This window comes from Diceros bicornis, chromosome 14, assembly GCF_020826845.1.
Source record: "Diceros bicornis minor isolate mBicDic1 chromosome 14, mDicBic1.mat.cur, whole genome shotgun sequence".
Lineage (NCBI taxonomy): Eukaryota > Metazoa > Chordata > Mammalia > Perissodactyla > Rhinocerotidae > Diceros > Diceros bicornis.
Window position 1 is genome coordinate 58,821,691 of NC_080753.1, and position 14,638 is coordinate 58,836,328.

The 14,638-nt window shown below is 35.3% G+C and overlaps 1 protein-coding gene across 10 annotated transcripts in view; it reads right to left on the minus strand.

Moving 5' to 3' along the window:
* The window catches only part of SNRNP48 (small nuclear ribonucleoprotein U11/U12 subunit 48), a 70,824-nt gene that overhangs the window by 53,298 nt on the left and 2,888 nt on the right, over positions 1–14,638 (minus strand). For 9 of the 10 annotated variants that reach the window (XR_009222140.1, XR_009222138.1, XR_009222139.1 and 6 more), the window contains exons 3-8: positions 14,366–14,426; positions 13,448–13,522; positions 7,550–7,738; positions 6,985–7,106; positions 4,686–4,774; positions 4,154–4,318 (exon numbers count right to left, since the gene is read on the minus strand). Coding sequence is in view for 7 of the 10 variants with exons in the window: in XM_058555307.1 (XP_058411290.1) it covers positions 4,154–4,318; positions 4,686–4,774; positions 6,985–7,106; positions 7,550–7,738; positions 13,448–13,522; positions 14,366–14,426 (701 nt within the window). In the remaining 3 variants the exon portion in view is untranslated. Of the gene's footprint in view, positions 1–1,536; positions 1,742–4,153; positions 4,319–4,685; positions 4,775–6,984; positions 7,107–7,549; positions 7,739–13,447; positions 13,523–14,365; positions 14,427–14,638 lie in introns of those variants that run through there. The other variant, XM_058555310.1, reaches the window with a different exon arrangement.

The following is a 14,638-nucleotide window of genomic DNA, read 5'->3' on the forward strand; positions in this document are numbered from 1 at the left end:
TTTAGAAATTAAGTACAATGGCAATAATAGGACTTCATCTTGGGAAGTGACCTGATTTCCAACATACATCTGGAAGCTGTGTTCCATACCTGAAGCTTAACAGCCACACTGACCTAAATCCAGTCAACCGTTCTGTCATTGTCAGTTACTTACTGAAATATCATTTCTATCTTGAATCCACCTTGGAATCTTAAACCTGGGTTTCCAAGATTCAAGATATTGCTATTCAGACATGAGATGCTTAACATTTAATGCGCAAGTTTCACCTGAATGACCTATCATACAACACAATATACTACTAGTAACAAAAAGGAATAGACTACCAACACACACAGCATGGATCAATCTCAAAAATATGTGGAGTGGAAGGAGGCAGATTACATAGTGTACTATTTCATTTATGTGAATTCTAGAAAAGATTCATCTAATCAACAGTAACGAAAAGCAGATCTGTGATTGCCTAGGCCTGGGGCAGAGAAATTGATTGGGAAAGGGGTACAAGGGAACTTTTGGGGGCAAAGGAAATGTTCTCTATCTTGACTGAGGTGATGGTTACATGGGAGGAGGTGAAAGTTTGTCAAAAGTCAATGAAATGTACACTTAAAATGTGTGCACTTTATTTTATGTAAACAGTACCTCAATAAAGTTGATTTACAAAAAACAAAACAACAGTATACTTTTAATTAACAAGTGCAACACGAATATCTTATTTTAAAAAATTAATGTATTATGGATAAAGCTAAAGTTTCCTTTGACTAGTCTCCCTATCCTGATTTCCACCCCTTCTCTCTCCCATCTACACCTCCTCCCCCAATAATCACTGTTATGAGTTTGGTATGGGGTCTTCTGAACCTTTAAAAGGACTTTGGTGTTACCATAATGTTGAACCATATGAAATTGCTGCTCGTGTAGGTCAAAACCATTTGAATTATCAGCAATTTCATATAGCATAACTTAATTTATAATTTTATTTTTTATTATGATTTCAATGATTTTACTAACCAGAAGAAACTAACTATACATATATTCGAATATATATATAGCCACAGAAACTGTACACTATTGTTTTGTCCATAAATATAACTTGTACATATCTTCCCATTACTTGCTGTTTTCACTTAGCATGTTTCTGAGATCTATTCACGTTAATATAGATAAAGTTTCTTTTAAATCCAATATAGTAATCTATCACATGACTATACTACATTTTATTTATTTAGCCAGGCCATTCCCTTTCTGACAGATATTTAGGTTGTTTTTCCCTGTTACAATTCCCCAGTGTAGCGGTAAATAGTAGTTACCACCAGGGTGGCCACAGGGATGGCAGATGATGTTCCAAGGGGACTTCAGCCTTATCTGTAAGGTTTCTTTTGTACAGTGAGAATGTATTCACTTATTATATAGTTTAAGTATAGACTTTAATTAAAGCATTTTCTGATACATAAATTATCACAAAGAATGAAACAAAATCAGAAATAGGAAGCAATCATCTATTAAATTATAAGGAAAACAAAGTTATAGGGCATCACAGTGTACTCATGGCTTGAGACATAAGTATTTATTGAAAAATAATGATCTGAGCGCTAACAGATCACAAAAATACATTCTCCTACTCAAAGCCATTATAATTAAAATATCAACATGTTAGTTATCATGGCATAAGCATAATTAATACATGCACAAATACTTCATTTACATTTTTTGCTTTCTTCTTTTATGACTATGATGTCTTTCCCCATCCCTGAAATGAAAGGAGTGAAAAAACACTATTATAACTGATGGACATTTTACTATCAGAGCTTTAAAATAATAATTTACCAGTAATATACTTACTTTAGATATAAACCAGAACAAGTTAAAACATGCATTTAAAAATGAACAGTGATTTTTTTAAGAGTAAATATGAAAAATGTATCATTAAAAGTAAGGGACAAAATAGAAATGGAGATAAGCAAAATGGAATTTTTTTATTTTTTTGGTGAGGAAGATTGGCCCTGAGCTAGTATCTATTGCCAATCCTCCTCTTTTTGTTTGAGGAAGACTGTTGGTTAGCTAACATCTGTGCCAATCTTTCTCTACTTTATATATGAGATGCCACCGCAGCATGGCTGGATGAGCGGTGCTTAGGTCCACACCTGGGATCCGAACCCACAAACCCCAGGCCACCAAAGCAGAGCACGTGAACTTAACCACTACACCACCAGGACAGCCCCACAAAATGAAATTTTTTTAAATTGCACTTTGAAGTTCTGCTTTAAAATTAACTTCAAATATATGTATGTGATTGATGACCAGAGAATTCATTTCAAATAGAATATTAAAGTAACAGAAGGAATCCAGAAATTGTCTAATTTCCTTATCCTGGTTCCTACCTCAACTCCCTACAATTCATTCCAACTCAGGGGTGAAATCTAAGATCAGCCTTGCCCCATTGAGAAGTATTTCCTCCTAATACTCAGTTTATCCTCCCTAAAGGAAAATTACTTCATGTTTAGATTTTGAGGCTGTCTAATGGATTTATGTCAATAGGGATTTATCAGAGATCCCAAAAATTACTTAAATGGAAGAGGCACTAACAAACCAGAAAGAAGTGAAAGAACACAATTTCTGATAGATAATTAAGAGTTAATTTGTGTATAATTATCACAAAATATCATTCATTATATGAATCAAAAGGGATTATTAGGCAAATACTTCATTTTTATAAGAGAAGGACTAACTCATAGCCAGTTTTAAACCTATGAACTGAATGATAGTAAGATGAGCAAAATTATTAAACCAATAAGCGTTACTAATTCCTGATCACCTGTGGCCCTGAACAGACAAGACATCATTTGGGAGCCTATTATTAGACAAGCACTGTGCACAAAACACCTGCCTTCAAGGAGCTCACTGTCCAGTAGGGAAAATAATAACTTAAATTCAATAAAAAGTATCTGCTAGGTAGAGTGGTGACGAAAATGGAAAAGATCAGCTCTGCTTGAATGAGTGAAAAGAGGCTTCAAGGAAATGACTAAGCCGGGGTCTTAATGGATGAGGAGTTTACCAAGCAGGCTTTAAAAAAAAACTAGGCAGCAGAACATGACATGGAAAGGCATCGATGTGGCACAGTGTGGATGAGGAACTGTAAGTACTCCAGGCTGCCTGGAGCATAAGTTATGCATTTCATGGGGGCAGTGGCTAAACACAAGGACAGTGAGGCGGGTGCCCTGATCCTGGAGGTCTTAAGGTCTAAAGAATGTGAATTTTGCCACTGAAGAGTTTTAAGAGGTGAAAATTCACTCTGGCTGTAGGGTAAGGCAGGATCCATGTGGGACCAGCTTACAGAAAGGCAGAACAATCAGGAAAACTACCATCCTTTTCCCGATAGACAGCAATAAGGACAGCGAGGAGGAGGTGCATGTGTGGTTATCTTCAGGTAGAACTCATGGCAATTAAGACTAGACAGTAAGGAATAAAAAAGGAGTATCTAATATGACTCCTTGATTTCCGGCTTTGTGAACAGATGATGGTCATCTTTAACCAGGATAGGAAGTGCTGGGGAAAGAGGAGCAGATTGATAAAAGGGTAAGTTCAGTTATAAACCTGATAAACTTGAGATCCAGGTAGATGCCCCAGTAAGCAGGTGTATTACAGGAATAGATCTCAATTGATTTAAATTTATTATTTTAGTATTAGTTCATCACTCTCCAGCTATCAAAATTTTATCAGGGATATTTAACAAGGGCAAAATTAACTGACAACGTTTAGATCTTCTCTCTGACCCCATATACCCTTTAATGAAGGAATTAAGCAAGAGAAAGAACAAAAAAGAGAGGGAGGAAGGGAGGAGCAGAAGAAAGAGATCTAGGCAAACATCTTTTTAACACAGTTAACTTACCACCTAGACATTACTTTCATATGTCCCGGTTAGAAAACAAGTAATAAAAAAGGGAAATCCATATCCAATCAGGCATATAGAGAACTACGTCACCACAGCTGTAATTATTTGAACTAAAACAGGATGAATGTTAAGAATCTTCATCAATTATTTACTCTCCTACCTTACTTTACTCTTAACAATCCATTTTCTCAACATGGTCTACAACAGAAGGAAATGTTTACTTTTCAAAACTAAACTACTCAATACTGGATGATGCAGAGTTAGACTTACCTCTCTTTCCTTCTTCTTGAGTCCCAGTTTTTATCCTTATCTTTATTTCTTTTTCGTTTATGTGGGCTCCTACTCCGATCTCTCCTATGTCGTGAGCACTCAGCATCCAAATAGCTTCCACCAGACTGTCGGGAATCTACTGAAGCTGACCGCCTTTCTTCATTCCTGAAACATAGAAAAGAGCATTAATCAGTTAGTTGTAACCACTGGTCTCCAGTTCAGACCAGCCTAAAGTCCAATATTCTATATCAGACCAATGATAGATAGAGTCTAAATAAATATGTCTAACCTTACATTCCACATATATGTATGTATAGCCTTACATTCCATATAAGAGACAGTCAAAGAAACACAGCTCTTAACAATGTTTTACAACTCTGGTATAATAATCCTGAGCAATGACAACAAGAAACAATAAACATTCTGATGAATTATGCTGTGCTACTGACAGTCTTAGAAATGCTAAAATTTAAACCATTATAGGTAACAGATTAAAAGGAGAATATTTTCACCAATAAACACAATGACATACTTCTCAGCATCATCCTCCGCTTTTTCCTGCTCTTCTTGCCATTGACTACTGAGTTCTTCCATGTGCACATTAATCACATCCCGAATCACCTTAGGAGAGGTAAGCACCGAATTTCAGATAAGAAAGCTGCTCAAAAAACTAAGACTACAAAGCTAGAAAAAAAATCACTGCTAACAATCAATCACATATTTACTAAGAGCTAGGATATAATGGACTGTGGGATGTGTGCAGTTTAGAGAACATAAAAAGGCAGTCGTCAACTGGAATATGAATGGTAGACGGAAGTACTGCATCAATGTTACATTTGCTGAAGTTGATAACTATACCATGATTATGTAAGAAAATACTCCTATTCTTAGGAAATACATACTAAGTGTTTAGGGATAAAGGATCATGATGATATATGTAACCTACCCTTAAATACTTCAGAAAAAAAATTATGCATAGGTAGAGATTGAGAGAGCAAAAACTGTACAGATAGAGGCAGAGAGTGCAAATGACAAGCAAATGGGACAAAATGTTAACAACAGGTGATCTGGGCAAAGGATATTCAGGAGTTCTTTGTACTGTTTTTAGTTTTGCAACTTATTTGTATGTTTGAGATTATTTACAAATAAAACTTTTTTTAAAACCTTATAATTAAATGAGATGACAAAATACAAAACTTATAGTCACTTCACAGATACTTTCCCAGTGAGACTATAAATCCCTTACCTAAGAATCACTTAGAAGTTTTTTTCTTTCCTCTTTATCCATGTCATCAAGCACAGGGCTAGTCAATGGCAAGGCACAGACGAAACTAAAAGAAACTCACACTTCCCTCATGCCTAATCAGGAGATGTTTTAAGAAGGTATGGGGGGAATAAAGAGGCAATCTCAGAGACACACACTATAGTTCAGGTCTGACTGCGTTTCTCCCCACCTCAAAGAAACTTTCAACGGCTCCCAAAGTAAAATGGAACAATGTCCAAAATGTATAGTCTTCGAAGCTTTCCCAGATTTCACTGCATCACATAGTAAAGCCAGCCTTATCTCTCACTGGATATTCTTCAGATGCCCTAGGTTCTCGCCACCCTGGATGACTAATGGGTCTCTGGAAAACTCCCATACTTGTATTTATTTTTAGGAACACTAGTCCTTCTACCTGAAAAATCCTCATCCATCATTTCCCCTCCTCCACTATATTCTCCTGTGGAAAATCTAAGACACGCCAAGGTCTACCCCCGGGAAGTGACATGAATCACATGCAGCTGATCTCCACTTCTAGCTCCAGCACCTCCAGAGCAGCCCTACCTGACCCCTGACCGGCAGCTCTACCTGAGCTCCATGAGCCCTGAACGTGACTGGACGCAGTTTCCATAGGCGACCTAGCACAGGTTCACCGCATAGAAGAGAGCCAGTAAACAGACATTCCCTTACCCCTCTGCTTCTCTTTTTCTCTCAAATACTGTCTTCTCCATGAAGCCTACACCAGTCTGATCTTTTAAAAAGAACTGCTCCCTCCTCCCACATACTTTGATCTCACCTTATTTTAGCACTTAACACAATCTGCATTTTGAGAGGTCTGTTTCACTTGTTAAACTACAAGAAGCTCCTTGAGGGTAGGGTCTGTGTGCATTTATCTTCACGTATCCCGCAGCACTGTGTTACGCAGAGCAACTACAGCACGTAATAAATTTTTGCTGAAGTTTGTCAAAGTTCAGGTTCTAGTCCAGAGCAAACAAAAATTATATAGGATACGAATGAAGAGAGGAATGGATAAAATGTTGAAAAAGCCATGACCAGAGCTAAGATAGAGCACTAAAAAGATTTGTAAACACTGAAGTATTTACAGATGAAAGACATCTGTTTCCAAGGTTACCAAGTGTGGGGGTGGGGGGTAGTAAGTGGAGGTATAAATAAAACAAGGTCATATGTTGATAACTGTTGAAGCTGAGTAATGGGTACTTTAGGGTTCATTAGACTATTCCATTTGATTCCAGCAGAATCAAAACTCAAGCCCACATCTGTCTAAAGCCAAAATCCATGCTGTTATCACGATGTAACATCACTTTCTCAAAAGGAGGTATTCTTTTAAGATTGCACAACCTCGTTATACAAGATTTGTGTTCCCTGGAAAGCCTCTGTCTAGTAAAGGGTGGGTCTGAAAGTGACAGAGCAGATACAAATCGGGTATGGCCCCCTGAGACACTTTCTGAAAACCTCTAAGGAACTGTGGAAATCCATCAACAGACTTAGAAAACTATCTAAGGGAAATTTCTCTTCTCAACAAAGCTCTACATGATTATGTAAAACTTACTTCAGTATATGATTTCTTAGTTATGTGAACATTCTTAGCTCTATAGGACTGGCGTCTTCTTTTATAATCTCTCACTTCTGCCAGTATTTCAAGGTAAGATTTTGGACTTTTTCGACTATTATCTGATAAAAGAATAAAATAAAATTATTATATCCTTAGAAGCTTTTAAATTCTTATGAATTAGCAGAAAGGAACATCAGACCCATCCTATATTTCAACATGTTTCAATGTAGCAAACAAAAATATTCTAAAAATTCTATATTGTATCACTGGGCTAAGCTTTATATCATTCCTTTTCTGTAGCCATTAGTTGAACATGAGAGTTTTTAGGTACACAAAGTAACAACACAAATGTAAGTAACGTTCTTACAGAACGAAGGTACACAATGTAAAAATCAGAGACCAAAATTTCATGTACTCAGTAAACATCTTAATATATATACAAATATCAAATGATACAAAACCATACCATTCCAACTCAAAGCGGACTAACAAATCATCTTAATAACACTCAAAAGATAGAATGACAATTAAGAAATATAAAACCATGATATTCATTTCAAACCTTGATTAACTTTGGCAGCCAAGTCTACAAAGAGATCACTGTCATTTTCAATAATGTGAGAATCAGAGCGCTTTTTCTTTGTCTCCTCGATTACAAAATCATAGAGGGCCAGACGATCAGCTTGGGTTAGATCACAAACAAACCGTTTGTGATTCAGAGGAACTTCAACAGGCAATGAAGAGTAAGTCCCTAAAGTAAAAATAAAATCACAACAATAAACAATACATGAAGCATTGTAGACTTAAACTCTACTACTTATCTTTAAACATGCGCCGTAAGAACGTTAATATTCACACAATTTTTTTCACAGTAATCCCTAAATATACAAAGTATCAATCTATGTGATAAATGGTAAACTATGACTCTATTCTGAATGCTATATCCACAGAAAGGATGTACTGTCGATGTTTGGTATTCTCTCCAACAACATTAAGACATATCTCATGAACGCAAGCAGTAATAACCATGAGACAATTAGTGCATAAGAAAAGCTTTTAGGTAACAATTTTAAAAAGGCTACCCAGGGCCGGCCCCGTGGCTTAGCAGTTAAGTGCATGCGCTCCGCTACTGGCGGCCGGGGTTTGGATCCCAGGCGCGCACAGACGCACCGCTTCTCCAGCCATGTTGAGGCCACGTCCCACATACAGCAACTAGAAGGATGTGCAGCTATGACATACAACTATCTACTGAGGCTTTGGGGAAAAAAGAGGAGGAGGATTGGCAATAGATGTTAGCTCAGAGCCTGTCTTCCTCAGCAAAAAGAGGAGGATTAGCATGGATGTTAGCTCAGGGCTGATCTTCCTCACACACACACAAAAAAATGGTTACCCATATTATAAAAGTAGACATTAACTTTCTTTCTGTTTATATGCTTTCCCCCATAAAAGCTGGAAAAAAATGCTTTTAACAGGTAACACACATTATAGTTCCTTTGAAAATAAATTATGGAAATATGAAAAATGTGTAAAAAATGTTGTTTTTATATGAGACATCAAGCTAGATGTTCCATATTCAAAATATATCCCACTTGTGCATTGACTGAGAGCTAGGGACCAAAAAACAATTAAGTAGCAGAAATCCCACACTTGCTCAGACCAGAGAAAGACACACTGAACTGAGACTAAGCTTGTTTTAAATTTCCTGAACAGGAAGCAGATTGGCTTAACCAAATTAACTGAAAAAAGTTAACAGCAGTACCCCTGACAGTTACAGAACTTTCTAAAATCTGCTCATAATGAAAAAAAAAGTAAATACAATACCTTGATATGATGTATTAAACATTGAAGAAAATTTTTAAGATTCAAATTTTCTCATAGAAATAAAAAATTACTGTGACTGTAAATAAAGCAATTTAAAATGACTCTTTCTAGATTTCATTATTCACTACTACAAAGAACAGGAGCTACTAAAGGAATCCTTTTAATGTTTGCTAGGTTACCCTAAAGGAATAACCCTGGTTCACAGAACAATGTAAAATCAGTAGCTCTTCCCAGATACTTATATTTGATAAAGTCTAACCTTGCTGACTTCCTAGGCAAAGAGGCAAAAGAAAAATTCAAATAAGAGCATACTATGAACTAAGCATTACAACACAAAAAAAGACAAGACTTTACACTTGCCTATAAATTAAGAGAGCTACACTGAATCTGAGTTCATGGTTTAACAGTTATGGATAACAATTCACAGCCATTTGTACTAGTCAAAGCGTTTTGAATTAGTGGGGAAAAAGGGTTCCCTTTCAAGTCATTCAATTTTACTCTAATTCTCATAGACACTAGGAAAAGCCTTTTTTGTTAAAACATTTAATTTTATACTATAAAAATGAGTTAGCTTTGATGAACCTAATTCCTTTGCATATAGGCTATAAAAATCTGGGATAAAAATACAAAGATTAGAAAATACTGATATATTATAAACAAGCCCCACATAAACCTTTGCTTGTTATTTTTAATAAAGAAATATAATTTCGCCCTTAAAATATTTTAGAGTTTTCCTTATTCATCTTAAATTTCTGTATGGTGAAGATTTATACTTAAATTCTTTGAAATTCAACTAAAATTCCAAATCAAGATTGTAATATTGTGACAGTGATTAAGATCAAGTTTAAAAATTTGAATGATACTTTTAAAAGGATATCATTTGCAAAAAGGATACTGCATATCTTTAAATAAGGAGTACATTCAGGTTCCTAATTCCTCTTTATACTCACCCCAATTACTGAAAAAGAAAAAGTACAGGAAAAGTTAAACAACAAACTGCATTTAAAGCATTCAGAACACAGATATTTCTGACAAAGAAAAAATGGATAAACAAATAAGCTTACATTTCCATAAAATGTAAATTTTCAAATCAAAGTTTCTATATGATTTAGAGGTACATCTGAATGTGCTGTAATCATACTAATTCTGTGACCCTCTATCCAGTATTTTTATAGTTTTTTTAACCTATGGTAAAATACACATAATACAAAATTTACCATTTTAACCATTTTTAAGTGTACTGTTCAGTGGCATTAGTACATTCACATTGTTGCGCAACCATCACTTCTATCCATCTCCAGAAGTTTTCATCACCCCAAACCAAAACTCTATTCTATTTTTTAAATAACTCTACTTCTCATTCTTCCTCATTAGTCACTTTTGCGATCATGGGGCATCTTAAACATATGAGATGCAACATCAAATACTAATAAGAGGTATTGTGTCAAGGATACAAATTAGGAATTTTAGGGAAAAGTCACACAGAGTCAATTTCCTAATAGTAGAGATAAAGAAATTAAGCCCCATAGAAATAAAATGTCTTGTTAAAGTCTCACAAGTGGTGGGAACAGATTAGGTCCAGACCATTACATCCTATCTCTTTAGGATTCTTTAGCATAGTCCACTGATCTTCAAATCATGGCCATGACTCAAATACATGCCATGAAATTGAAGTACAACAACTTGAATCTTTAATACTGAAGGAAAAAGATAAACCACTAAATATAAAATGATTATTTATGATAGAAATTAATCTTAGTTATAAAATTAACCAAAGTAACTACATCTGAAAATAAGTAAGTAGATCTAACGTTTGTTCAAGGTTTCACAAAGATTAATGAATTGAGAATTCAGTACCCTGAGGTTAGACCTGATATGACCGATGAAAGAAAAACATAAATACTACCTCATCAAAAAATCTACAATTTAGTGCATAACAAACAAAATATGAATTAAATGAGAAAATGTAATATTGTTCATGTTAATCATTCTTCCTTTAAAGTAAATACATCAATAAGAAGATATTAAAGAGATTTTTGTCCTGGGGGTAAAAGATTTTAAAATGTCTAAGACATAAGTGGGCCACAAAAAATAATCTCTATTGAGAAATTGTAGAACTCTACAGAGGACGAAAAAAAATTTTAAAGGAGGGTTATAGATCAAATAAAAATAGTTACAATTAAATCTTAAGATAGTGCAAAAATTCAAAATCAAATAAAAGTTTGTCTTAACTACCTATTGAAAGAACTATCCATTCAAAGTAATTCTTTGCTTTTGTAAAGAACTATAAACTTAATGTCCAAATCTGCCTTATTAACTCAGTTATATAAATGCAAAACTTAGAACATTTTCTAAATTACTCACATACATAAAATTCTCACCCATTTCATTAACTTAATATTGCTTTCTATAAATTAATTTGCTTAGAAATTAAATTGCTTAAAAATAGCAGCTACCAATTATTAGAGTTAGGGCTGGTTTAGCACTCATTATCTCTATTGTTTTAAACACCACAAGATAGTTTTATATTACAGACAAGGAAGCAAAAACTCAGACAAGTCATTTGTACAAAGCCAAGCAGATAGTTTATTTCTTTAAAACAGGCTTACACAAAGTAGAATAAACAACAAACAGTACTAATAGTAGCAGTGAGTACGCACAGATTTGAAGTTTGTGATATTCTTCTACTTAACCATGATAGATATAATAAATAACAAATACATTTGAGCAGTATCTAGAATCCTAGTCCATGAATTTCACTAAATGTAGCATTTCTAACAGAAAGCAGAATAACTCAATTCAGAGTTCGTGCCAAAATTCAGAATTTGGTTCTCAATCCAGCTTTGCTCTTATCTAGGAAAAAAGTGTTAATTCACTTCTCTGCACCTCTACTTTTTCACCTAACGTGGAGGGGAAAATACCTGCCCAGCCTACCACAAGTTTGTTGTGAAAGAGAAATGAAATATATAAGAGCTTTGAAAAAAGAATCTCTTTTAAAATACAAAAGTATTGAGGACGTTTAGAACACATACACTAGAACTTTATCATCTCTATCACGTGGGGTTTCCTTATCTGTAAAAAGCAGACTCTGGATTAGATGATCTCTAAGTCCTCTTTCAACTCTAAAATAAATTCGGTAAATGTATCTTAACTAATTACAGTCAAATAAAGTCCTTTAACTTTCAACCCCTCCAAAAAACCAAAAACAAAATCCTCTACTTTTTAATTGGTTTATTAACTAAATAGGGCAATGGGTAGAACCAATAACAGGGGCCAAAAAAAAGGCTTACTTGATCACAGCTCAGCAATCTCTTCGAATAAGATGGGAGTCAAACGCCTCCCTCAAAAAAAAAAAAAAACAAACCCTGGAATTTAGCACAAAAGTACATAAAAATGGGAGCTTCAACACAAGAAACTCGGGGCCGGCCCTGTTGCATAGCAGTTAAGTGCATGCGCTACGCTGCTGGCGGCCCGGGTTCGGATCTCGGGCGCGCACCGACACACCGCTTGTCAGGCTGTGCGGTGGCGACGGCCCACACAAGATGGAGGAAGATGGGCACGGATGTTAGCTTAGGGCCAGTCTTCCTCAGCAAAAAGAGGAGGATTGGCAGATGTTAGCTCAGGGCTGATCATCCTCACAAAAAAAAAAAAACCAGGAAACACAAGAAAGGTGTTTGTGGCTGTTGTAAGGAACCAGAGTAATGCAGACTCAGGATGAGAGACTTCCTCCTTCTGAAGCCACAGGGCAACTGAGGGAGAAAGCAAGCCCAGATACCAGCTTAGAACAATGTGTTAGACCGGTGAACTTCAACAAGGAAGACAACAAGTCCTAACTATGGGCTGGTTAATATAACTCGGCTAGAAAGAAGAGTGAAGGAAAAAACATACGATGTCCAGAGAAAGCTACCTCCAGAAGGTTCTAAGATGACAGCTCAGAAATCCTTATAAAAGGGGCCAGTCACGCTTTGGCTAGATGTTATACTCAGGTTCAGAAATCTATTAACTCTATTTACTTGTTTACTTCCATATTTTTGATGGATTAAGTTTTCTTTCAAGTTCCTAAAAGCTGATACTTAAAAATTCTAACCTAGTCTTTGCTGAAGTAAGTCCCAGACAGAAACTCTAAACCCAGCTCCAAAGCTGGGCATGCAGAGATCCACAAACCCTCTGAAATGGAATGTAAAACTCTGTGTTTGTGCTTCATGCTGAGGGGAAGCTGTGGAGACTGATCTCTTTCTGCCTACGCTTTTCCTTTCACATCGCATTTCAACATTCTTACATTTAACATTGGGCTAATGCTCAAGACAGGAAAACAAGGTAAGACAGTCTCACTCAATGGGATTTATTTATTAAATAACCATAATAAAAATAATTATCTACAAGACAATCTCACCTATTAGGTAATTCCAAAGCATGAACCCTTAGCTAAGATTGTCTTAGTGAGACTCTGGTGTAGTTGAACAGAAAATAACTAACAAAGGAACCTGACACCAAGCACGCTAGTCTAATGTTAAATGTAAAACTGAACCTTTCCCATGTAACTGTATCCACAAGATTTTTCCTGAAAACTAGTAACTATGTGTCTGTGGGAGAAAAATAGTTTGATTCATTAATTAGCTCAAACTATGATGCCACTTACTTTGATTATAACAATCACCATCTTTTCCAACTGCAGTTCTAGCTTGTTTAATTATCTGGAACTGTGAGTCCTTATCTGTCAAAAAAAAAAAAAACCCATAACCATAATATGAAACATCAGTGTCCATAACTAAATTATTAACTGGTTTCCAATCCAAGCTCTTTGGGCACACTGACAAACCTTCCAGAATCTTAAGAGAGGAAACACCCACATCACTGCCTAGGCAATCTGAATGCAGAATTCTTTCAGATCTAGCTAGAGCCCAGTAAGTAACCAGAGTTCACTATAATTAGGCACGCAGCAGTAGCCTCTACAAATTTTAGCAACCAATAATAGCTAACATTTCTTGAATCCCAGCTAAGCATAAGACACTGTTCTAAGCATATTATATATATATCATTTAATCCTCACAAAAGTGCTATTATCATCATCTCCATTTTATAAAGAAATTTAGGCAACAAACAGGTTAATTACCTTCCTGAAAGTCACTCATCTATTAGTGACAAAACCATGAGCTGAATCAGGGCATTCCGATTCCAGAGCCCAAGATTTTAACCTCTATGAAGATTTTAACCCCTACGTATGCTGTGAACACTTGGAACACATTTCCATCCTCAGTCTTCTCTTCAAACTGTGTTGTGGCCAGATTTTTGTTATAACCAAGAAGGAAGGTATCTATCCTACTGTGCAATGCTCTGCAGTTTTCACTGTCTATTAATATAAGCCTTGTCTCTAAGTTTCAGATTAAGCAAACTAATTTCACTGTACATTAATTAATCCTACATTCTCTGAAGTTACAAAACGTCCTTTTTAATCATAAACATACTTATCAAGTCCATTCTTTTGATAATTCAAAAATGAAATATCAATACCTATATTAAGATATTTTAAATTATAATCTATTAAATTAATACTTACTCAAAGTAATTGAAGGTATCTTCGCATTCTCATAGAAAAAATCAGAATTATACATTTTATCCTAAACAGTAAAAAAAAAAAAAAAAACTTAGTGTTCTTGAGTAACAGATAATGACTATTTTAAGATTTGACATAAACCAACAATAGATGAGTATCCTTTAAATATTTCTTGCAATAATTTGCAAAATTAGGCAAGTACCCTTCTACCCCTTAAATGACTACTATTTTATGTCAGAAAACCTCACACCATCCCTTCTGAATACTGCGAACTTA